General features: G+C 53.7%; 1 protein-coding gene across 2 annotated transcripts in view; it reads left to right on the top strand.

Moving 5' to 3' along the window:
* Positions 1-5,473: 5,473 nt before the first annotated feature.
* The window catches only part of C2CD2 (C2 calcium dependent domain containing 2), a 47,362-nt gene continuing 29,257 nt past the window's right edge, over positions 5,474-23,578 (top strand). Inside the window, exons 1-2 of one of the 2 annotated variants that reach the window (XM_036243360.1) lie at positions 5,474-5,746; positions 14,700-14,798. In XM_036243360.1, the coding sequence (XP_036099253.1) occupies positions 5,474-5,746; positions 14,700-14,798 (372 nt within the window). The remainder of the gene's footprint in view (positions 5,747-14,699; positions 14,799-23,578) is intronic. The other variant, XM_036243362.1, reaches the window with a different exon arrangement.

Raw genomic sequence — 23,578 nt, forward strand, 5'->3', positions numbered from 1 at the left:
TTGGGGAACTACCTCCTTGAAGGTCCTCCTTCAGTATATAGAAAATACAAGGTGAAATATTTTCATTCATAAGGCTGGTCCCAGCCTTGGGTCCAGGCAAAATTGCCAAACCGCCTCACTCTTGGGCAATCTTTGGGAGGCTTAACTGGGCCACCTGGTGGGGACGGAGGCTGCCATCTGGGTCACATTCCTCTGTCTGCCTGGCATGGGCACTGAGTTGCAGGGGCCGTGTCACAGGGTGGCCTCGGGCAGGCTCTTGGCAGACTGGCTGGCCCACAGCAGGCTGGCAGCCCTGCCTCTGACCCGCCTGGATGCCTCCCTGCAGCAAGGCATGACTCAGGCTCCTCAGGGTGAGCTGCGACAGCACATCCTATTGGCTGTTTACTTTTGGGGTGGGATCCAGCCTGGAGGGCCCTCCTTGGGCACCTGCTGGGCGGTCATCTGATCGCCCAGCCATTTCCATGGCAGGTACTGGGGGGGGGGGGGCTCATCTCTGTCTTCCCCAGAAAAGGCTTGGGGCACAGCAGAAGCTCCAAGACCCTGGAATGAACCCTAAGTGAACTTCCTTCCCTCTGGGTCTGAAAGACTCCACGTCTCCTGGACTTCAGAACACAAAAGGCAATTCATCTTCTTTGGACAGAGCTTTGCTCACGGACATGAGAAATGGGACCCCTTCATTTCCACCTTTTAACATGGCTCTCTTTTCAGTAGAATTTGTTTACTTTATAAAACTTGATAGGAAAAAAAGTGAGCTCTGGGGTCACACTCTGTCTCTGCCACTTTCTCACTGTGTGGCTCTGGATAAGTGACTCAGCCCCTCTGAACTCAGCGTCCTTACTTTTAAAACAGATAATGCCACCCTCTGAGTGTTGCCAGGAAAATGAAGTTAGCCCATCAAGTCCAAACCTCCCTTGTGCCTGTTGGTACACACAGCCAAGACGTCTGTGCCCCCTGCCAATTGCCCACCACTGGGGGTGCACCTGTGAGGGCCCCACCATGGGGATGTGCAGTGATATGACTGGGAGAAGGAGCTTGTGGGATGGTGACTTCATCTCTCTCACAGTCACTCGTGCCAGGGTCACTGGCTTGTGGCCCGTCCTTCAGGCTCAGGAACTCCCCCCAGCCCTCCCGAGGCTGTGCTTCCGGAGCCTCTGCAGTTAGGAAGAACGGATGCTTTTCTCCCAGGAAGGCGCCAGGAACAAGGTCTCAATAAGCCGTGCAATGATCAGTGGGCCCACTGCAGGCCTCTCCTCCGGCTCTGGCCACAGGTGACCTTTGGCTGGGTTTCAGGCTCCCCAAATCCACCCGCCTGCATGACAGGAAACTGACCCGAAGCACACCCCCGCCTCCGGACTGTGGAAATGACTAAGCCCATTCGATTGTAGCCAAGGAGACTGGGTCAAATGTCCACACGGACCCCGCTGCGGAGGGCATGGAGCCAAATCTTAAAAGCATTTTGCTAACAGGGAATTCTCGGCATGTCCGCCTTCAAGGGCCGCTGGGGGAAGCGGACCATTTGTAGTCACAGGTTGTCCATCCCAGCCCTGCGGGGGCCCAGGGCTCTGGTCCATCAGGGCACTGGGCTTAACTTGATAATTCCAGTTATCACCACCACCACCACCACCACCACGATCTTCGACATTGTGCAAAGGGCTACAGGGTAGAGAACCTTCTCCGTCGAGTTCGAGACAAACGACAAGCCCCTTGGCCCCCTTTCCTCTTCTGGAAAGTTACAGTTATTCGTTGGAAATTTAGCAAAATACATCCCGACTTTTGTTAAATATTTTTATAAACCCATAAGAATATCTGATTCAATGGTAATGACAAATTTCTAGTATTGATAAGTATGATAAGTATAGCTTTGATTATAGATATGAAGCATAGAAGACACTGGACATATTGATTCATTTTTTAAAAAAATGCAACATCATCATAGAATCTGCTGGGCCAGGTTGCGGAAGACACAGAAATCCCTCCATCCTGGGGGGATCCATGAGGCACCTGGGGATGGGGTGACTGGGCAAAGAGCACCCAGCAAGCAATACTTGTCTACATGAAGAGCATTTTAGAAACATTTTAAAACTGAAAAATAGAACAAGGGAGCATTTACTCCTGTCCTGTGCCTGCCTCACAGCCTGTTACTGTGGAATATTCTGAAGAGGAATTTGGAAATACAGGCCTGGCCATCTCCTCCCCGTCCCCATGGAACTCACCTGGTCCGAGGATCAGAGTGATGCCTTCCAGAATATTCCAGGAATGCGCCTGCTCCTGGTGAGTCCTGTTGGTGGATGTGGCGACGGGTTCCCCTGGGCCCCTGCAAGCTGCTTTCATCACCACCACTTCAGTGTAAGAGCCAGAATTCGGGGCAACAGCCAGCGCCCAGACCCCCAGGCTCTCCCTACCTGCTCACAGACACTCCCAAGGAGGGGGTTGGAGGATTAAAAGAACAGGGGTTTCTTTCTGGGAACATCAAAACCAACCTCTGCAGGGCAAGTGTAGGACCCGACTTGCCAGAAGTTATGGTGGGCAAGAACCAGCGTCATTCCTGGGCAGAGCAGCCGTCTGGGTCCTTGGGTTGGAGGGATGCTGAGTGGAGGAGAGGGCAGCATGCCGGGCACGGGGAATGTCACCACGTGTGAGGGAGATGCCACCCTTACAGAGAGCTGGGCCCTTCAGTGTCCTCCGTGCGCCGGATGAATGGGACTGGGAGCTGGCGATGCCTTGCTGGGAGCAGAAGTGAAGGCAACCTGGTCTTTTTGATAGATGTGTTCCATCTGCATATTTAGGCCAACTGCATTTTCCTGTAAGCCCAGGTCTTCCCTTAGTCTCCCTCATGTGGTTCCACACAAGTGATTCAATACCAGAATGTGTAGATTCCTTCGTAAAAATTCCCAACCACAGATGGTTGCTAGTTTATAGGTGGTTGCAAGCCTCTAAATGAGCCAGGGGGTTAGCATGCCTCGAGACATGGCCGTGAGCAATGAGACTGGTTCCACCAGTCACACGGGATGTGCCCTCTCGTAACTGCCAACATGGCTACAGCAGTGCACACATCTGCACACGGACAAACGCTGCAACGGGGAGACAGGGAACCCGAGGTATGCAGTAATCCCTGGAATTCTGGCAAGGGGGCCCCAAGACTTGAACTATTCAACTGCATTGATCTGGCTGCAGATCAGAAAATAATTAGAGGCATGCTTCAAATACGGAGATTTCCAGGAAAGGGGAGCCATCCCCCAGCCCTGAAGGACCTGCGGCCAAAGGGAGAGCTAGTGTTTAATGACCAGGTGACTTGCCGGAAGCTCGGAGAATCATTCTAGTTCCACTTTCTACTATCAGACCCACCTGCTAAGGGCTGGGTCTCCCCTGCTCAGCTCACCTGGGCAATCCATTTCAGCTCCCTGACAGCTTCCTGTTCTGTTCCCCACAACGGTTCTCGGTCCAGCTGCCTCCCCATTCCTTCTTTCCTCTCGAGAAAATTGGGGGCCCTCAGACGTAAACTTCTTTCACCCTCCTACTGCTCTCTACCCCACAATTTCAAACCCCATCTCATTTTCAGCCTCTAAGAAGGAATACCCTCTCCTGTGAGGGCCCATGGCCTCTCCCGCTGCTGTGCGCTAGGCCTAGCTAAACCCTTCTCGTGTGGCCCCTAGGGTTACCCTCTAGCTGAGTTCTCTCCCCCTCCACTTCCTTCCAATCCAGCCTTCTCTACCTGCTGCTCGGAGTGACATTTGCAAAATGCAATTTTTCTCACTCCGTGCTTCAGGTAGTGTGTTGCTGCTTCTTTTCTGGGGTTCAATCTACTACCCATCGTTTCCGTGCTCTGGTTGTAGCCTCCACCTCACCCCTGACTGCCTCCAGCCCTCACATCACCCCCTTGCACTGCCTCAGGGGCACAGACATACATGCAGGCCTGGGGGCCTTTGCACGCACACCACACACCCACTTCTGCTTATGTCATTACGCCAACCTCCCCCTTTCTAGGTGGCACCTCGCTCTCTTATCTTTAATACTTGGTATCCAGGGCAGATCCATCATAATATCTATGGTTCTCTTTACTATACTGTTCCAGGGATTTTGCATAATAGGAGACGATAAATGCCACTCGTCGGTGAACCAGCTTTAGATCCTAATCTCTGATCTGCCAAAGTAGCCTGTGTTCTTAGCAAACTCCCTCTGAGTCAAGTTCTAATGTTTACCCAGTGCAGTGGCAGGGAGGGACTGAGGAGGAGCGCCAGGACCCCTCCGCTGCAGCAGCAGAGCCAGACCACCCCTGGCTGACCCACCAGACTGGCCCATGAGCGCACCCTGGCTCACTAACGAAAGGCTAAGTGTTCAGGTCTAGCCAACCCAATTCAAGGTCAAATCGTCTTCATACAGCTGCAGAAAATCCCAGTGAATTATTTTATGAGTTAGGTCTCGGAGAATCTTGGGCTCTTGTTTTGTGGTATTTCCTAATGATGGGGGTGACTGCAAGGTGAGAGGCGCAGGGGGCCGCCAGACACATGGGTGTGTACACACTTCTGAACAAATAACACGTCCATCTGAAGATGGCGAGTCTCCAGGCCCTCCTGACTTTGGGGTGCGATTCGTGGATTTCTAGGGACTTTCCAAGTATGTTAAGACCAGACACTGTCTTGCTGGTAGGCAGATGGGGATGCTAGAGAGCACCTTTCCACAGGAACAGGCGCGCGCGCTCACGCACAGGGAAGCCGGGTGGCCAGCCTCACGGTCTCCCTGGAATCCCGCCGATTAATTGGAAAGTCCCGCGCACCGCGACGTCGCGTCGCCACGCCGGGAGCATGAAACACGAGAGAAAGCCGCGCAAGACGCACCCGGCGAGGCCACAGCACCGCCGCGGTCCGCGGGAAGCCGCCGAGAGGGCTGGCGTTGCATGCACGTGGCTGGCGGGAGCCCCGAGCGGCGGTGGGGGCGGTGCCCACAGGGGCCCAGGCCGCTGGGCCTTTAAGTGGGCGGGGTCGGCCCCGGCGCCAGCGACCCAGGCCCCACCCCCCGGGCCAGGCCCCGCCCCCGCCCCCGCCCCCGGCCGGAGCCTCGCTGGCCACTACTGGGCAGCCGGCGGGACGCCGGGGGCGGCGCGCGCAGGAGGAAGCGCGCCCACCGCGGCCCTGGGAACTGCCCAGACGCTGAGTCGGGAACGCCATTCGCGGCGTCCCTCTTGCCAGGTGTGCGGGTGTGGGGGCCCAGTCCCGGGCCGTGGCCGCCGTGCGCGGGCCGGCATTTCCTCCTGATCGCCCCGCCCGGCCTCCAGGCTCCCTGCTGCCGGCCCCGCGTCCCGGGCCCCGGGCTCCGGGGCCCGCTCCGCCAGCCTCCCGGATCCAGCCCACCGCGCCCCTCCACGCCCCCCGGCCGGCCGTGGGCTGATGTCCTGAGCTCGCCGCCGCGGGCTCCGTGTCCCGCCGGGGCTGCCCTGGGAAGTTGGGGCGAGGCGCGCCGGGTATGCGCCATCACCATGTCCCGCCTAGACTCGTGGCTCGGTGAGGTCCAGTGGCTGGTCTTGGTGTCGCTCTTCGTCGTGGCGTTGGGCACGGTGGGCCTGTACCTGGCGCAGTGGGCGCTGGCCAGGGCGCGATCTCGGCCCCCGCAGCGGGCGGCGGAGCCTGGCGAGGACCAGCGCCCCGAGTCGGACATGCTGCTCTCCTGGATTCTGACGCTGAACAGCTGGAGGAGCCAGTGGCAGGCCGCCTGGGTGGCCGCCCTGAATCAGGAGGCCAGACGGAAAGGGGTGAGTTTCTGTGAGGGTGTGGTGGCGCTGCAGGGTCGGGTGCGGCTGGCGGCGGGTGCCGGGCCCGTCAGCGCAGAGCTGTCCTCGGGAGCCTCTCACAGCCCTGGAGTGACCCTAAGTGAGCCTTCCCCGTGAGAGGGCATCCTTGAAAGTTAGGGGAAACGCTGGAGAGAGGACCATCCTTGATGGGGAGTCAAGACAAAGTAATTAGACCTTATTCGCCACAGAGGAGGTGTGACAGGGACTGGCTGTTGGAGAGACTTGTCAGAGGGGTCCATTCCCCTTCGAGCTCGTATCAGCCCTTCCTGGAACCCCGCGTGGATTCTGGCTCCCAGATGGACACTCTGCTTTTGCACCTGATGTATGAATAACTGTGACCCAAATATGCTTCCATCTATAGAGCTGAGTTTCACCAAGAATGCATTTCTAAAAGGTTTGCCTGCATCCCCTGGCATATGAAACTAGTGACCATTTGTTGAGAGCCAGCCACTTGCCAGACATTGTATTGGGGGCTTTATGTGCACATGTCATGTGAATCCTCACAGTTCCTGGGACTGTCAACACTTTTCAGATGACCAGCTAGGGCCTGGAGAGGTTAAGTAACCCCCTCCCCCCAGCCCCCCGCCAAGGTCACACAGCCTGTGCTTGGCAGAGCTGGGATTGGAATTCAGCTACCTCCTACCTACCCCAAATAAAACTTGCAGGTTTGTGACCTCAGTGCTGACGAACACGCCTGCGGTTTTCTTTCTTCCAGAGTTAATGACGTGGTGACTTATTTTTTACTCTTAAGGCATCTTAGTTTAATGACAAACTCCTGGCATCTACTATTTCTGGGCATTCCCATGGCAGGAATCAGAGCCTGGTGGATTTGGGGCGGTGCCTCGCAGTCTTTGCCAGTCCTCCTTGTTTTCATGGTCCCGCACCTGCTTGTGCAGCTCAGCAGAGAAGCCTGGGGCTGCTGGCTTTGGAAAGAGCGAATACAGTGTGCCTGGACCCATCAACCTTCAAAATGTTCCAGAGTGGGACCTGTGCCTGGTCCTTGTGCCATGGCCTTGACTCACATGGCCATGGGTTAAACAACAAAAAAGCTTTGCATGTAAATGAGCATGAATCCAGCAACTTGAAAGACTTTGTTCTGAACTATTGAAAACTAAAAGTACCTTTTGGATGAAAAAAGGCTTCAAGGTCAGTTGACTACCGGCTGTCTTGATGCCTAGAAAATGTGCCACTGCTGTCCAGAGCTGGATGTCTCCTGGTCAGGGGAACCACCCATCTCTGTGGGAGCCCCAAAGCCATGTGATCTCATACATGGGAGCAAACCAATTTGTTTCCCCACCGAGCTGCTGTCGTTGACCCCTGATTGACCTGGTGTTACAGGCCAGGTTCTGGGGCTGAGTCAACTTTGGCGGGTGGCGTGAGCAGGTGAGCCTTGTCCCTGGTCTCTAAAATTCAAGGAAGTGTTGGGTGAGTGACCTGAGGATCTGTCGTTCTAATCCTGGGCCTCCAGGTGGAGTTTCAGGCACAGAGCCAGGACCCCACCTTCTGTGTGTGTGAGTTGGGATAGCTTTGCTTAACCCATCGCCTCTTTTCCTGACATTTCTTGATTGGCTTCAGGAAATAGGATGGCCTTAGACCTGCTTCCGGATTGCCTGTGTGCCTGGGTGCTGGAGACTCCTCTCTGGAATGTCTGGGTGGTCAGGTGGAGCTGAGAACCCTGAAGGAACAGAAGGTTTTGAAGAAAAACCTTTCATCACATCACTTGGCTTTGTGGCTGCAGAGAGGGCTCTGTGTTCAGGGAGTGGAGAGAAGTCTGGCTCTGTTCTCCGTCTGCTATTGACCATGCACTGCAGAGCCAGAGACATCAGTGTTTCCACACTCCTGCCCGGAAGGGGCCGTGGTGTGCGGGGTTCAAGCTCAAAGCAGCACGGAGGCTTCCCTGACAGTTTCGGGTGGCTGTAGATTAGATCTGATTGTGTTCCCTGGTGCCTGCAAGTGTTGCCTGATTTGAATTCAAATGGAAGGTTTGCAGGCAGATAGGATCTGGGGAACTCCCGACTAGTGACTTGTCACATGCCCTCCCCTGTCCTAGGCCATCACTGGCAGCACTGATGACAGTCTGGGTGAGCAGGCTGGTGTTTCTAGTGGGTGTCCTGACCCCGGCAGCCAGCCCTGCAGTTTCTCTTTGCCCTCTCTCCAACTTGATTCCCACTAATCCTGGATTAGGGTTGACACCGCATGCCAGACAGGCCCAGAGAGCCACAGCTTAGTGGCCACCTCTGGCCCCTCCTGTCCTGTTATCTCTGCCCTGGCTGGGGGAGGAGACCACTTCTCAGCCTGTCACTAGGGGCTTGGGGACATACTGGAAGTAGCAGTCATATCCAGCATCTTCCTGAAAGGTGGAATTCTCTATCGAATGGAGACGGTAACTCCTCACATTCTAAGTCTTGCCCCGAATTTGTATTTTAAGACTGAAAGGAATCCTAAACTCTTCTAGCAAAGCCCCTTCCTTCTCCAGAGGGGAGATTGAGGCCCATGATCTGGAGAGATTGCTGGGGTTGACCTAGACCCTGGCCTGGGTCTTCGTAGTCCATCCACATCTGCATCCAGTCTCTATGGGCAGCAGATTTGACCCTGAGACCCGTATGTTCTCTTTAACAGAGGACCAGCAAGAAAGGATAAAAGGGTTTGATTGTTTCACGTACCATTCCTAATTGTGGGGCTCCTTTCTCCTGGAACCTGAGGATTGAGCGCTAACCTGTGCAGCCTCCTTTGAATCTGGATGGTCCATGACAGTGGCAGTGCAGGGTCCTCTTGTCAGGCAGCCCTGTGATTCGGACCCTCACTCTGAAACTCTTTTTAAGTTGGAGAGACACGAGAGGAGACCATTGGCTGCCGTGCCAGCTGGCCAGCCAGATGCCAGGTGTTTGGGGAGCACAGACAAATTGCCTAGAGAGCTTTGAAAAAATACACATGCCTTCCCTCCTGCAATTCTGAATTAGTAGGTTGGCAGGGGTGTGGGGAGCATACTGTATGTTTCACAAATTCCCCAAGCTAGCTTCTTCCCACCAGTGAGAGGCTGCTAGTCCTAAGCCAACTGTCAGTCAGTTACCCAACACCTCTCCACTCTGATGTCTCGAACACCTAATCCAGTTGGTCTGGTCACAGTTCGGTCATGGAGAGCAGAGACCCCACAACTGCCTCAGCCACTAGACTTGGAACTAATACTCTATTATCTAAAAGCGACAGCCGAGGTTTTCCCTTTAGTTCCCCTGCATAGTGCTGACAGTTACAAAATGGTTTGCAGGGACAGTCAGTCACCCCAGCGATGGTCCACACCCCTGACACCCATCCGGGGGGCTCTGGGTTGCCATTTCCATGGCAGCTCACTGGCTGCCACCGTGCCTGTGGCCCGAGAGCCCTGCTGGCGCGCTGGACAGTGCTTCCTGCCTACGTGATGCCCGCACTGTGATACTGACCTCGCAGCGGGATCACCTCTGCGCTTAGGTAGCGTGGGCCACCCTGAAGCTGTCTGTTTCTTTCATCCTTTGCCCCAGGATTGTTTTCAGAGGGATGTGCTGGATGCCAATTACCGAGACCGGGGGATAATTTGTGGTTTTCTGAAGAAACAGAAAAGATGCAGTGGAACTTAGGGCGTGTTATTAATAGCTCTAACTTGTAGATGAGCTTCAGCAATTTAAAAAGTAAACAGAGTGACAGGACTTCAGAGTTTTCCTGTTACATAATGAGCTCTGAGTGTGTTCACAGAAATCCAAACTTCTGACCAGCTGCAGTGGCCATGATATAAGAAGTAAGTTGGCAAGAATGTGAAGGCGACCTTGGATAAGGGACTTGTGCGGGCCACTCCCTGCACCCTCCCCTGTGGCAACCCCAACCCCCAACTGGTCTCCTTTGTTTCTCGACTATTCAGGTTCCTTTCCTGTGGGGGCTTTTCCATGGGTTATTCCTTTTGTCTCAAACACTTACTTAACCGGTCTTCTTATTTAACTTCTGCAACTCTTTCAGAAAGATCCCTGGTCCTCCCATTCTGCCAAGATGCTGCCCCCCCCCCCACCCCAGTAACCTGTGCTTGTCCTGAATTACATTGGCACCTAGTGGTCACTTGTACCTCATGGAATTGTAAGCTAGGCCAGAGCCCTGCCTGTCCAGGCACAGCCCATCCAATGCCCTGCACAAGGCTGGCTCAGAACAGTCGAGGGTGGGTTCAGGGGGTGCAATGAATTTAGGGCCTCTTAGAGAAACGGTGGCCATGTGCATTACCCCATTTGGACACAGGCCTTCCCTGCTTGGGAGCCCGCCAAGCCTGGGCAAAACAAACTGTTTAATATGCTTTGTTTTTCTCTTCTAAAGAATCGACTTTAAAGGAGGCTCACTGATGACTTTGCAAATTGTCCATATGAAACCCAGGAGCAGGCGCCAGTTCAGGTTGTTCTTTGTACTCACCCATTCTCCCAGTGGGACCGGAATTCGGGGGAAGGAAGAGTGGGTGTAGTGTTAACTAAATTACAGCCAAAGCTACCTCGACTTTTATAGGCCCCTCGTGGGCTGCTGAGTTGGGAGGGGACTTCTTGAGCTGCTTGGAAGAGCTGTGTTCACTGCCCAGGCTGGAAGCTCTGGGGCTGTGTGATCCTGGGCAAGTCCTGACCTCTCTGTGCTTCATTTGTAGAAGAGGATAAGTTTGGGTTCAATCTGGAAAACAGAATCCACTCTGGATGACATGAGATCTATTTGGGGGCATTTAGCAAATAATGTTAAAAAAATGGGCTACTTTCTTGTAAAGTCTCTTTTAAAAACTTTATTTTTTATGGCTCTTAGATTTACAGAAACTTTGCAAAAATAATCCAGAGAGTTTCCATATATTCCTCACCTATCCTCTTATAACCATAGCACACTGCTCAGAACCAAGAAACTAACATTGACACAATGTTATTGTAATTTATAGTAAAATGATATTAACAGTGTAACAGGACAAGAAATTAACATTGGCACAATGTTACTATAATTCATGGTACAATGATATTAACATTGTAAACAGTATAAGACATCAACATTGATACAATGTTGCTATAATTCATGGTACAGTGATATTAACATTGTAAACAGTATAAGACATTAACACTGGCAATGGTCTTTAGCTAAACTGAAGACCTCATGTGAATTTCACAGATATTCCACCAATATCCCTTTCTTGGTCCAGGGTCCCATTCAGGTCCCTTGTGGCATTCAGTTGTTGCTTCTCCTTATTCTCCTGGTCTTGAATAGTTTTGTGATCTTTCTTTGTTTTTTACAACCTTGACAACTCTGAAGAGTATTATTCTTTTGCCAAATGTCCCTCAAATTGGTGTTTTTACACAATTGAACTGAGGTTACACAAGCTACAGAAGTGATATGCCCCTTTCCATATACTAAATCATGGGGTTCATGATGTCATTGAAACTTACTGCTGGGGACTTTAGCCTTGATCCCTTGATGAAGGTGGTTTCTGCCACTTTCTCTTCTGTGTTATGTCCCCTCTTATATCATTCCCTCTGGAGTTAAAGTTATCTTGTGCAGATACTTTGAGACTATACACATCCTGTCACTACTCACACTTTGTTCGCTGATTCTGGCATCCATCCATGTGATGAGTCTGCAACAGTTACTTCTGGGGAGTTTGCTTAGTGATAGTTTCTTGTTTTCGTCTCCCTTTTACTTTTATTCATTCGAATTCTACTCCAGGGGAGAGCTATATATTTAGCTGATTATTTACATCAGTGTGGACTCACGGGGGTTTATTTTATTCTGTGCATTATAACCCAACACGATCACTCTCTGTGTTGTTGCATCTGTTCTTATTTGAGCATGAGCAGCTCTTAGTAGCAGCCTTTGTGTCCTTCCATCAAGATAGAAAGATATTTGTGTGTGTATATTTAGCACTTTCTTACTTCATGGTTCTAGAGATGTTGTTTTTCTAGACTCGTCTTGGCTTTCCCCTCTGCCGGCCCTAGACTTAGCCACTTCTCCAGGCTGGTTCCTTCTACTGCAGAAGTGTCTAGAAACCAAGATCTGGGCATCAGGGGTGTTCATTAATGCTGAGGTCCCATGGCTTCTAGACTTTTTAGTGGACAGAGCTAGGAAATATATGTGTGTGTACAAACACTCATGCACACGCCTGTATTTCTCTATCTTTCTGTCTGTATCTTCGAAACCATGACTTTATACGGATTCCTTGGCCTGAATAGAGTTCATTTTATCTCCCCTATCCAATTTTTTTTTTTTTATTCTCACCCGAGGATATTTTTCCATTTTTTGTTCAGATATAGTGGGGGGTGGGGGGAGAGAGAGAGAGAGAGACATTGATGTGAAAGGGACACATTGAGTGGCTGCCACCTGCATGACCAACCAGGGCCAGGGACAAACTGCAGCTGAGGTACGTGTCCTTAGTGGGAACTGAACCCCGATCTCTCTGGACTGCAGGCCGACACTCTAACCGCTGAGCCAAACTGGCCAGGGCTCCCATATCCAAATTTTTAACTTACTTCTCCAGGAGGGAGGCATCAGGTACTTATCTGGAACGTATTTATTTACTTGGTCAGTTCGCATTCACATAGAGTAGTTTCTGAATCGCTAACCTGTACCCCTGTGAGAAACACATTCACAGCATTTATGTGCCATCAGGATATTGTTTCCCAAAGTGTCTTAGGTTAGACTGTGTTTTTCCACCCCTTCGGGGGGGGGGGGGGGTTATGATATTCATTTGCAATGCAGTTGGGTTCAATTGTTAGTGTTTGTTTTCCATCTGGGGTTCCTCCCACATCGTGATCAAAGAGAGAATCCACCTTTCGCCAGTGATCTGGGATGCCACTCTCGCCCCCTGCTAAGTCTGCACACGTCCGGGTCTTCGGGACTTCCTGTTCCTGTCCACTGGACGTTTGCGTGTTCACGTGCCAGTCCACACGGTTTGAAAGGTGGAGGGGCTGTCGTGTGTGCTAACACCTGGCAGGGCTAGTCCCCCTCATGGTTTTTCTTCTTCAGTGTTTACCTGGCGATTCCCGCATGCTGCCCTCCCAGGGGGACGTCAAGTCTGGCTTTGGTCTGAGCAGGGCAGCACCTGCAAGGGGCTGTCTGCTCACTCGTGGCTGAGTGCACACGCTAGGCTTCTTGAAACTCAAGGATTAGGCAGTCAGGAAGGGAATGGGAACCCGTGTCCTTGTTTCAACTTAATCTATTTCCTTTGTGAGCCCACTCTGACATGAACTCTCCTGGCAGAATCTTTCCAGGGTTTTAATTCATTAGGTGCTATAGGTGAGAGGGTACGGACTGTGTGGACTGCGTGCACCGAGGCCCGGGGCAGGGGCCTTCGTCCGGGCTGCGCACGGTGACAGTGGCTCTTTCGGCGGGGACAGGAGGTGCATTGTTTCACTGCACTGTGCAGCAGCTGTCACCACTCCTGCCGATGCTTCCCTGCCTGGCACTGGGCTCCGTGCTGGGGCGGTCCCTCTCGCCACCCGGCCCTGTACGTGGACCCCTGTCATCACCAGGCTCCTGGCGTACCCCGGTCAGCAGGTCACACCCAAACAAGCACCAGCCATGGAGAGCGTCAGCGGAGCAGCTGAAACTGATTTCACCTCTCGTGGGGGGTCGATTTAATTCCCCTTTGATGATTTCTGGGGGATGAGATTGGCGTTGCTAAACCAGGCGGGGTCAGAAACATGTGATCGAAAGTGTTCTGTGCCTGTTAGCTTTCCTTTGGGTTGTGGGGAATTCTTAAGAAGTAACCCCTGATGACCTCAGCGCCCGCCGGCTCCTGGTGCTGTGCCTCCCAGACGAGCTTGGGTGTCTTTTGCAGAATTTTGTTTTCCCACCTGATGGGGTCTCGAGCTGTAACCAGCTCACCACGTGGAGCATCTCTGGATAGAGGGGGAGCCGTGGGAAGCGCGGGGTGGAAGTTTTTCCTGCAGCACCCCATCAGAACTTGCTTGACTGTGATACATGTCAGGAAGTGTTTTAAGAAGAACTTCATTCCAGGTTGTATTGTTGCCATAAGTGTTTTGGCCTCTCCAGAGAATTTATTTGAAACAGGACAAGCTTGATTGGCTGTCCAAGCCCTGGTTTGTTCTTTCATAAAATATTAGTCTTGTTGCCTTGGGGGTCATATTAATTTAATTGCATATCTCTCTCACTTGGAGATTTTTTATTGCAAGAACCTAAATGGACGTAGGCTGACAAGCCACGAGGGAGTTTACGGGGAGGGTGTGGGCGGGTGCACAGAGCTGAAGGCAGGGTTGCACCAGAGGCTTGGGGCAGGAGCTGGCAGCTCTGGGGGTCTGAGAAGCAGTAGCTCTGGAAGGTGCTCTTGGGGCACAGCCTCCAAGCTGGCTCATTTCCAGCCAAGGAGTCCCAAGTTCCATGGAAAGGTGGCTGGCCCCAGGGGTTCCTGCCCACCCACTCCTTGGCACCTTAAGTACAATGCCAGCAACCAGAGACAGGGAAGGTGATTCTCTAAAAGCAGGGCTTTCCCCAGAGGCAGGGAGGACACAGCCCTGGCACCTCCGTGCCTGGCCGGAGGCTGTGCTGCACCCGCAGACCCCCAGACCAGCACGGGCACCTCCCCGAAGAGCCTGCACTTCTTCCCGTGGTGAACATGAGTGTCCAGAACACCCTTCCCTGTCTCAGCTGTGAAAGCTTTGCTCTTGTTCCTGTGTTTCTCTGCTTCCCATCCTTGTCCCATTCCCGAGTCTGCCCCGGAGTGCGAGCCAGCCCGAGCAAGTCCCCAGCGCCAGCACCGACTCCTGTTGGATCACTGCTGCTACTTGCTACTTAGAGGCACGGGCTTCACTGGAAGAAGCCATGTTGCATCTCCTTGGATTTGCGGGGTGTTGTCGCAGACACCGGATCTCCCTAGGGGCAGGCACCCCCACTGTGCGCGTGTCCTCACTGTGCGTTTCTGTTCCAGGGCCCGCTGCCCCTCTCCTTCCAGGAGGACCCGCAGCAGCAGCCCCTGGAGCTGGCGGTGCAGCAAGTCTTGAGTGCGGCCAGGTCGGCCCAGGAGAAGGTGAGCTGGGTGTGTCCCTGGGAAGGGCCTTCCCTTACGGAGGGAGCGCATCTAAAGCCCGTGGGGGCAGTCTGCTCTGTTTTAGAATTGTTTGAAAATGCAGACACCTTACCTTTAAAACATCTGCTCCATCGGCTGGTGATGGATAAATAAAAGGTGGTCTATCCGTACAATACAATATCATTCAGCCTTAAAAGGAATGCATTACTTTTTTCTTCATTGATTTTTAGAGAAAGAGGAAGGGAGAGGGAGAGAGAGATAGAAACATGGATGAGAGAGAACATCGACTGGCCGCCTCCTGCACGCCCCTCACTGGGGATCAGGCCCACCACCTGGGCATGTGCCCTGACCGGGAATCGAACCGGTGACCTCTTGGTGCACGGGCCGACACTCAACCACTGAGCCAGACCCACTGGGCAAAAGGAATGAATTTCTGACGCAGGCTAGGACATGATGAGCCTTGAAGACAGGATGCTCAGTGGAAGAAGTCAGATACAAAAGGCCACATATCGTAGGAGCCCATTTACATGAAACGTCCAGATCAGTCAGTAGAGACAGAAAGCAGACCAGTGGTCAGCAGTCCTGGGTGGAGGCAGAGGTTGGGGGAAATAGGGGTGACCACTGTGGGTACAGGGTTTCTTTTGGGGGTGGTGAGAATGTTCTAAAAGTGATGGTAGAGATGGTTTATACTGGTCTGTGGAGCATATTTTTTAAAACATTTAATTCTACAGCTTAAGTGGGTGAATTACATGGTATGTGAATTATCTTAATAAAATATACACAAACATGTATGTGTGTATATGTATATAGTCTGTAATATGATAGATTGGAGCATTTGGATATTATGTAGAGCTCATTTTGCAGTTTCTAACTGTTCACAAGCTGAAATTACTTATTAGACTGGTCAAATACCATATGTAATTTTAATGATCTTTTAAAATGGAAGGTATCTGTAAGATCCTAGCCCTGGCCAGCGTAGTTCAGTGGTTAGAGCATCGGCCCTCGGACTAAAGGGTCGCAGGTTCGAATCCTGCTCAAGGGCACGTGCCTGGGTTGCAGGTTTGATGTGTGTGGGAGGCAACCAATCAATATAGCTTTCTCACATGGATGTTTCTCTCCTTCCTCCCCCCACTGTTTCTAAAAATCAATGGAAAAAAATATCCTTGGATGAGGATTAATTTTTTTTAAATCCTAAAGAACTTTTCTTAAATACAAGGCTTACCCTTGTATCTCTCTACATTTTATTATTCAGTAAAAAGCATACCATGTAGCAGCCAGTGAGGAAGGGACACCTTTGTGACCCCAGGTCGAGAAGCAGAACATTGCCAGCCCCAGCACCCTCCCCGCTGTGTCCCCTCCCTGTCTCCGCCAGAGTGTGGCTGGTGCACTTAGAACATTTACCGTTTGTAGGTAGTTTCACAACCAGCTTTTTCTGTAGGATATGGCAGTTTTGAGAGTCATCCAGGTCAGTTTACACAGCTCTGTTCATTTGCTTTACTATAGTTCAGGGTTCTGGATGGACCAGAGCGTCTCTCTGCCCTCTGTTGATGGGTAATTCAGTGGTTCTCTCTCTCTTTTTTTTTTTATCCTCACCCGAGGACATGTTTCCATTTTTTGTACAGATAGAGTGGGAGGGAGAGAGAGAGAGAGAGAAACATCAATGTGAAGGGACACATCGAGTGGCTGCCACCCGCACGACCAATCAGGGCTGGGGACAAACTGCAACCGAAGTACATGCCCTTAGCGGGAACCGAACCTGGGTCTCTCCGGACCGCAGGCTGACGCTCTAACCGCTGAGCCAAACCGGCCAGGGCAGTGGTTCTCTTTTTCACAAGTGCAGCAAAGCTGTAGTGAACTTGAAGGTGTACAGTGTCCAAACCCCTCAGCATGAGCGTAGAGGATGCCAGGGGGACGAGGGACTGCCAGGCAATAGGTCTGCACCCCTCCTCTTGACTGGGTTTCCCAGGACTCGTCCCCAAAGTGCTGTGCCACCCAACTCTGCCTGGCATCCCAAGAGACCTCCCCTCCCCATCCCTTTGCCAAGAGAGTCACACAGCTACCTAATCCTCAAACAAACGTCATGGAGTCTCTGGATCATATTGGGGTTCCAGGAGGAAACTGGCGGCACCACCGCAGGATGCTGAGTCCAGCAACACCCACAGAGCTGGGAGGGGCCGGCGAGCAGGGCTCTAGTGCCTGAGTTTCACAGACCGGGACCGAGGGCAGACCCCGCAGGCCTGACCTGCCCGAGGCCTCTGCGTGGGCAGTGTCCCCCCCTGTGCGGGGCGCCCTCTCCACCGCAGGCACGCAGGACCCTCTGCGTGGGCGGTGCCCCCCGGTGCGGGGCGCCCTCTCCACCGCAGGCACGCAGGACCCTCTGCGTGGGCGGTGCCCCCCGGTGCGGGGCGCCCTCTCCACCGCAGGCACACAGGACCCTCTGCGTGGGCAGTGTCTCCCGGTGCGGGGCGCCCTCTCCACCGCAGGCACGCAGGACCCTCTGCGTGGGCGGTGTCCCCCGGTGCGGGGCGCCCTCTCCACCGCAGGCACGCAGGACCCTCTGTGTGGGCAGTGTCTTTCTGGTGTTTTCTGTCACTGGCCAAGGGGTACAGGAGGGAACAGACACAAGGAGCAGCAGTAGACCATTTTGCAGTGTCTTGCTGTGTAGTGCCCGAGAAAGGGGAGGTTCAATATGTTTGTTTTGTTTTTAATCCTCACCCAAGGATATTTTTCCATTTATCTTCAGATAGACTTGGAGGGAGGGAGGGAGAGAGAGAGAAACAAACACCGATGTGAAAGAGACACATCAATCGATTGCCTCCTGCATGACCCCGACCAGGGCTGGAGATGAACCGCAACCGAGGTACATGCCCTTGGCCGGAATCGAACCTGCAACCCTGTGGTCCGAGGGCCAATGCTCTAACCACTGAACCACGCCAGCCAGGGCTCAGTATGTTTTAGTACCATTCCGGAACTGGTGCATGCTCACTAGAAAGTCAGAGCAGTTCAGAAGTGTGGAAATTTCCATGGAAGTCTGCACCCCGCGCCCTCCCCCGGCTCCTCGGGCGGGACCGCCGTCCACAGGGTGCCCTCCAAGGCCTTTCACTCACCGCAGGCGACGGGAAAGTGCACACGAGGTCCTGTTGTGTTTTACAGGCGTCTTCAGAGTTCTTGACTCGTATGTTTTCTCAGCCCGACGAGGAAGTGAGAACGTGCCATTGCCTTGTGCTGTCCCCCTTGGACGAGCTGGCTGGCCGGCTGGGTGACAGGCCCCTGGGGCCCTGCGCAGTGTGGGCAAGTGGGGCTGGTGGTGTCCTGTGTCACAGTAACACTTGGCAGCCTGGGTCCTGTGCATGCCCCCCGGTGGGGACACCCTGCCAGGATCTGCCCGGCGCCTGGGAAGTTGGGCATAGGACTCGCCTGCGTGTTTGGATCGTGTACATGGCCTTTTCCACTCTTGGACGAGCCTCCTGGCTGACATGGTGCATTTCAGGGCGTCCTTTTGCAAAGGGGTCGGGCCAGGCTGATCAGAGTTCCTCCTGCCATGTGTCCCGGCAGGAGGTTCCTGAACATCTGTGCATCAGATGAAGGTGGGCACAGGGGCCAGTGTGCTCGAGTCCTCTGTCGGGCAGGACGCTGACAGCACCCTCCTCCTGCCTTTAGGGTCTCATTGCACACGTGGCCCCGCCACGGGCCCCAGACTTACACGGAAGCCTGTGTCCACACCATCCTGTGTTCTCTCTACTCGGTGTAGTCTTTTGTTTTTCATTCCCCACCCGAGGATATTTTTCTGTTTATCATCAGATAGAGTGAGAGGGAGGGAGGGAGGGAGGGAGGGAGGGAGAGAGAAACATTGACGTGATAGAGCCACATCGACTGGTTGCCTCCGTGTCACACGACCTGACCAGGGCTGTGGACGAACTGCAACCGAGGTACGTGCCCTTGTCCGGAATCGAACCCGCAACTCACTGGTCTACAGGCCGACGCTCTAACCGCTGAGCCAACCAGCCAGGGCTTGGTGTAGTTCTTGAGAAGGAAAAAACTGATAGACCCCGAGGCTCACAAGCCGATGTTACAAAAGAAATACAGGCGTGTGATTTCAAGGACAGTGCCGTCCCCTCTCTAGGTTCCCTCCAGTGTCAGGTTGTCCCTTTGTCATCTCTCTGGCTCACGTGCATGGCGTTGGAGCTGATGGTAGAGACAGTCCTGCTGGACCTGGGGCTCTGGTGTGTGTAGTCACGTCTCTGATCCCTTAGCTGAGAATGGGGGCTCAGGTCTACCTTGGGGAGTGTTTTTCTGACTTGTGTTTGGTCTTGAGCCTCCCTGACACCTCCCTGGGACAGAACCTGGCCCGCCTGCTCTCTGGGTGCCCTGCAGGTGCAGTTTCCCTGCAGCCCCCAGGACCCCCATCGCCTTGCAGACATCGGGCCGTCAGCACCCCCGCCTCGGCACCCTGCGCGGAGGGCGGGCATGCTGCTGTCACTCAGTTGTCCCGCAGAACCACGAGAAGTGCGGAGCCCACACCCGCAGCCTGGGCTGAATCAGGGTGGTCTGAGCTGTGTACCCACAACACTGCTGACACCGAATGTGTGGGTGTTTCTTCCACCCAGCACTCGGTGCTCCCGCGTTCTGGAGACCAGCCGGGTGTGCAACAGTTCAGTTCGATTGGAACACTGCCGAATGCAGGCCTCCCAGGTTAAGGGCTCTGCCCCACACATCTGTCCCCATGTCACACGCCAGTCCCCAGTCAGGGCCACCCATGCTCTGACCAACAGGCTGTAAAGTCGGGGTTCTCATTCTCAGGTTTGATAATTTGCCGGAGCAGCTCACAGAACCCTGTTTGGGATACAGGACACCACTCAGGAGTGGCCAAGTGGAGAGATGCGCAGGGCCGGCGTGGGCAGGCGTGGGGGCTCCCACCCCTGTGCGTGCTCCGCCCTCCCGGCACCTGCTCCCGCGGACCGACCCACAGCTCCGTGAACCCCGTGTTGGGGGATCTTATGGAGGTCCCATGACAGGCAGGATCGATGAACTCAATGGCCGTCGGTGACTGACTGCAGTCTCCTGGGAGGTTGGGAGCAGGGCTGAGAGCATCAACCTCTAGTACTTTCTTGGTCTTGCTGGTGACCAGCTCTGCTCTGAAGCTGCCTGGGGGCCTCCAGCCACCAGCACACGAGACACATTGTGTCACTCTGGAGAGTAAGGGTTTTCGGAACAGTGCACCAGGAGCTGGGGACACAGACCGACTCTTCGTTCCTCACAAGCGGCAATCCTGCAGGGTGGGGGCATTTTCCCAAGGAGAGTCTCCTCTGCAGCCGGTGCTTGCCGGAAGGCGGGGCGTCTTTTCAGACCCCACGTGCCCCTGTCACCAGGGCCCGTGTGTGCAGCACACACTCGCCCAGGCGCCCCAGGACCAGACCAGGGAGGGCTGAGTGGGAGGCGACCCCTCCCCGTGGGGCACTGCAGGCACCAGCCCCTTCCCTCTCCCTCCAGGGCCCCTCTGCCCCTGTCCGGTCTGGGGAGGACCGAGCTCTCCCTCAGCCTGTGATTACGCCCTGACTCAGGGCGGCGAGCCCCACCTATGCTCTCTTTCCTCACGTCCTGGGAGAGGCGCGCTCCAGAATGTGTGACCCAGAAAAAGGCAACTTTTATTTCCATCTCGCCAGTGGCCTGCAAGTCAGCTCTTCCCCCACACGACGCAGCCACGGCCCCTCCCGGCGCGTCCGGGGCTCCCAGGTCACGTCTCCGGGCTCCGGAGTCCCGCGCGCGGCTGTGCAGGCGTGAGGCCCCGGGGCGCACGTGGAGATGCCTGGACCGTGCGTCCCGTCTGGGGTTTGCATCGTGATGGGCGCCCTGCTGAGACAGCCCAAGTCTCCTTTGGGAGCAGGCCGAGCGTCTCGGAACATAGCGTGTGTTTGGAAAGCTCGCCTGTTAACGTGCTGGGAGCAACCTGAGAAACTGGCAGAGTTGCTGGCTTTCTGGGTGTGAGGCCAGGTGTCATGAGAAAGGCATCGCATACCTTTGATTTCAGCACCGTTTGTAAACAAAGAGACGTCTAGTGAATGAGCAAACTGTGGGTTCAGGTTTTAGATCACTGGAATAACCCACCCAGCACGGGGGCCCCGCTGTGAAGCCAGGGAGACCCTGGGGTGTGAGCTGTCCTGGGTGCTTCCTTCTCTCCTGAGCCACAGGTGCTGTGAAGTAGTAACCCCTCCCTGGCAGGCACATGAGAGCACCGACCTGTGCCGTGCCTGGCATGACACCTGCCATGTCGCCAGTCCTGATGCTATCAGGTGTGACCAGCCCTGGGCGATGGGGCTTGTGCCCATTCCTACTGTGCTCGAACATTCTGCCCGAACAAATAGCGTGCCCACTGTGCAGAGGAGAAAACCAAGACAGAGAGCCCAAGTCACTTGGCCAAGGTGACCAAGAGCTACTAAGTAGCAGAGGCTGGATTTGAACCCCGGTGGCCCCCAGAAATGAGCTCCAACTGCTGCACACCGTACACAGCCCTGTTACTATTATTTTTATATTTTTGGGAGTATTTCACTTAAGCCCTCACTCCCACCCTCGCCTGGAAAGAGACAATGAAGATGAGAAAAGCTCAGAAAGGCACTAACCAGCCTTTGCCTCTGGAAAGCCAGAGCCACACGGAACGGCTGCCACCTGGGATTCCCCCAGATTGTTCCGCATTGTATGTCGGGGAACCCCACAGCCGGCGCTGGGTGTGTACTGTGTATGGTGTGCACATGGTTTTTGCTAAGGCGGCCTGTTGTACATTTGTGTACTGAAATGTCGCCTGCCAGCTTCTTCTAGAGGCTCCTGTGCTCTTTCCAGACCGCACTGGGTCCCTTGGTTTGCGAAGGTAGCTGGGTTCAAAGTTGCTCACGTTTGTCTCTCTAGCTGTAAAGAGGATGCTTGGTTGACCGGTTTTGGTTTTTATTTTTGTACGACTTGAAATTCCAGGTAGTCCATTAACCTGGCATCTATGCTAAAATGCTAACAGGTTGTGAAATTGTTTTGAGATGGGTCTCTCCGAGGGCAGGTAGAGATTACTCCTGGGGGCCTCCTTTTTGTTTGGCAAACAGAAAGCCGGGCTCAGTGCCGTCAGGTAGCCTGACCTCACCCGGGGAAGACAGGGTGCGAGGACCCACGGGCCAGCTGTGCTTTTGTGTGGTGAATACAGAGATGGGTCTTGGGCAGGACAGAGGGACCCGGCCGCAGATGAGAGCATCATTCATCTTGAAGGAAATGTCTCGTATGTGTTTCTTTCTTTTGAAAATTTTTTTCCTTTATTGATTTTTTTTTTTTTATCCTCACCCGAGGACATTTTGCGATATTTTGTTCAGATAGAGTGAGTGGGAGAGAGAGAGAGAGAGAGAGAGAGAGAGAGAGAGAGAGAAACGACGTGAAAGCGACACATCGAGTGGTTGCCACCCACACGACCCAACCAGGGCTGGGGACAAACTGCAACCAAGGTACATGCCCTTAGCGGGAACCGAACCCGGGTCTCTCCGGACCGCAGGCCGACGCTCTAACCGCTGAGCCAAACTGGCCAGGGCTCCTTTATTGATTTTAGAGAGAACTAGAAACATCGATCAGAGAACATAGACTGGCCGACTCCTGCATGCCCCCAACTGAGGATCGGGCCCACAACCTGGGCATGTGCCCTGACCGGGAATCAAACTGGCGACCTCTTGGTGCATGGGCTGACGCTCAACCACTGAGCCACACCGGCTGGGCTCATGTGTTTCTTTGTACATAGAGTTGATGGAAGAGAACTCTGTTCACAGACTCTAAAGCTAAAGGATGTTCCCTGTAAACCACATTTTGTGGTGAGATCACTGAAAGCCTCCTTGTTCATTTTATTTATTTATTTATTTTTTGTCCTCACCCGAGGACATTTTTTCATTTTTTGTTCAGATAGAGCAGGAGGGAGAGAGAGGAAGAGAGAGAGAGAAGCATCGATGTGAAAGGGACACATCGAGTGGCTGCCACCCACATGACCAACCAGGGCCGGGGACAAACTGCAACCGAGGTACGTGCCTTTAGCGGGAACCGAACCCGGGTCTCTCTGTACCGCAGGCCGACGCTCTAACCGCTGAGCCAAACCGGCCAGGGCCTCCTTGTCCATTTTAAAGCACCCCGACAAAAGCAGGGATGGAGGCTGTTGCTGGGGACAGGGTGTCAGAGCCTGGGGTGTCCAAGGCACACCCCTTGCGCATGTGCCCAGCATTCCTTGGGCTTGGCTGCCTCCTGTGTCCAGCATCTTCCTTCTCCACCCACTGGGAGAGTTGCATGGACAAATCCACCTTCAGTCCGTATTGGGGACGAGTGGGCAGGAAGGGTTAACTCTAAAGATGCTCGGACACACTTAGCTCGGATGGATTTTACTTTTAAAGCGGAGTCTCTGTTCCAGAGCAGAGACGACACGTTACATCAGATCCACGCTGTCTTAGGAATCTTTACGGAGCCGCAACTCGATGGTAGAGGGGATGCACTCTGAGTGGGGCTCCGAATGACTCCTGAAGGCTCTGTCCTTCCATTTGACGTCGGGGCTCTCTCCTCGGGATGTTACAGAGGATGATTCAAGTGAAAAATATTCAGTGACATAAACCTTTCTGGATGTGTTTTTCTCGGCTGTGTTCCTAGTTCTTTTGGAGACAAAAGGAATGAAATTGTTCCCCGTTCTGCAGAGTGTTCCAAGCAAAAGTGGCTATGTGAGAGGCTCATTTGAAAGGGACAGTAGAGAGAGGACATGGGGTGTGAGGACATCGGGGACT

The sequence above is a fragment of the Molossus molossus genome, unplaced genomic scaffold, assembly GCF_014108415.1.
Source record: "Molossus molossus isolate mMolMol1 unplaced genomic scaffold, mMolMol1.p scaffold_m16_p_5, whole genome shotgun sequence".
NCBI lineage: Eukaryota > Metazoa > Chordata > Mammalia > Chiroptera > Molossidae > Molossus > Molossus molossus.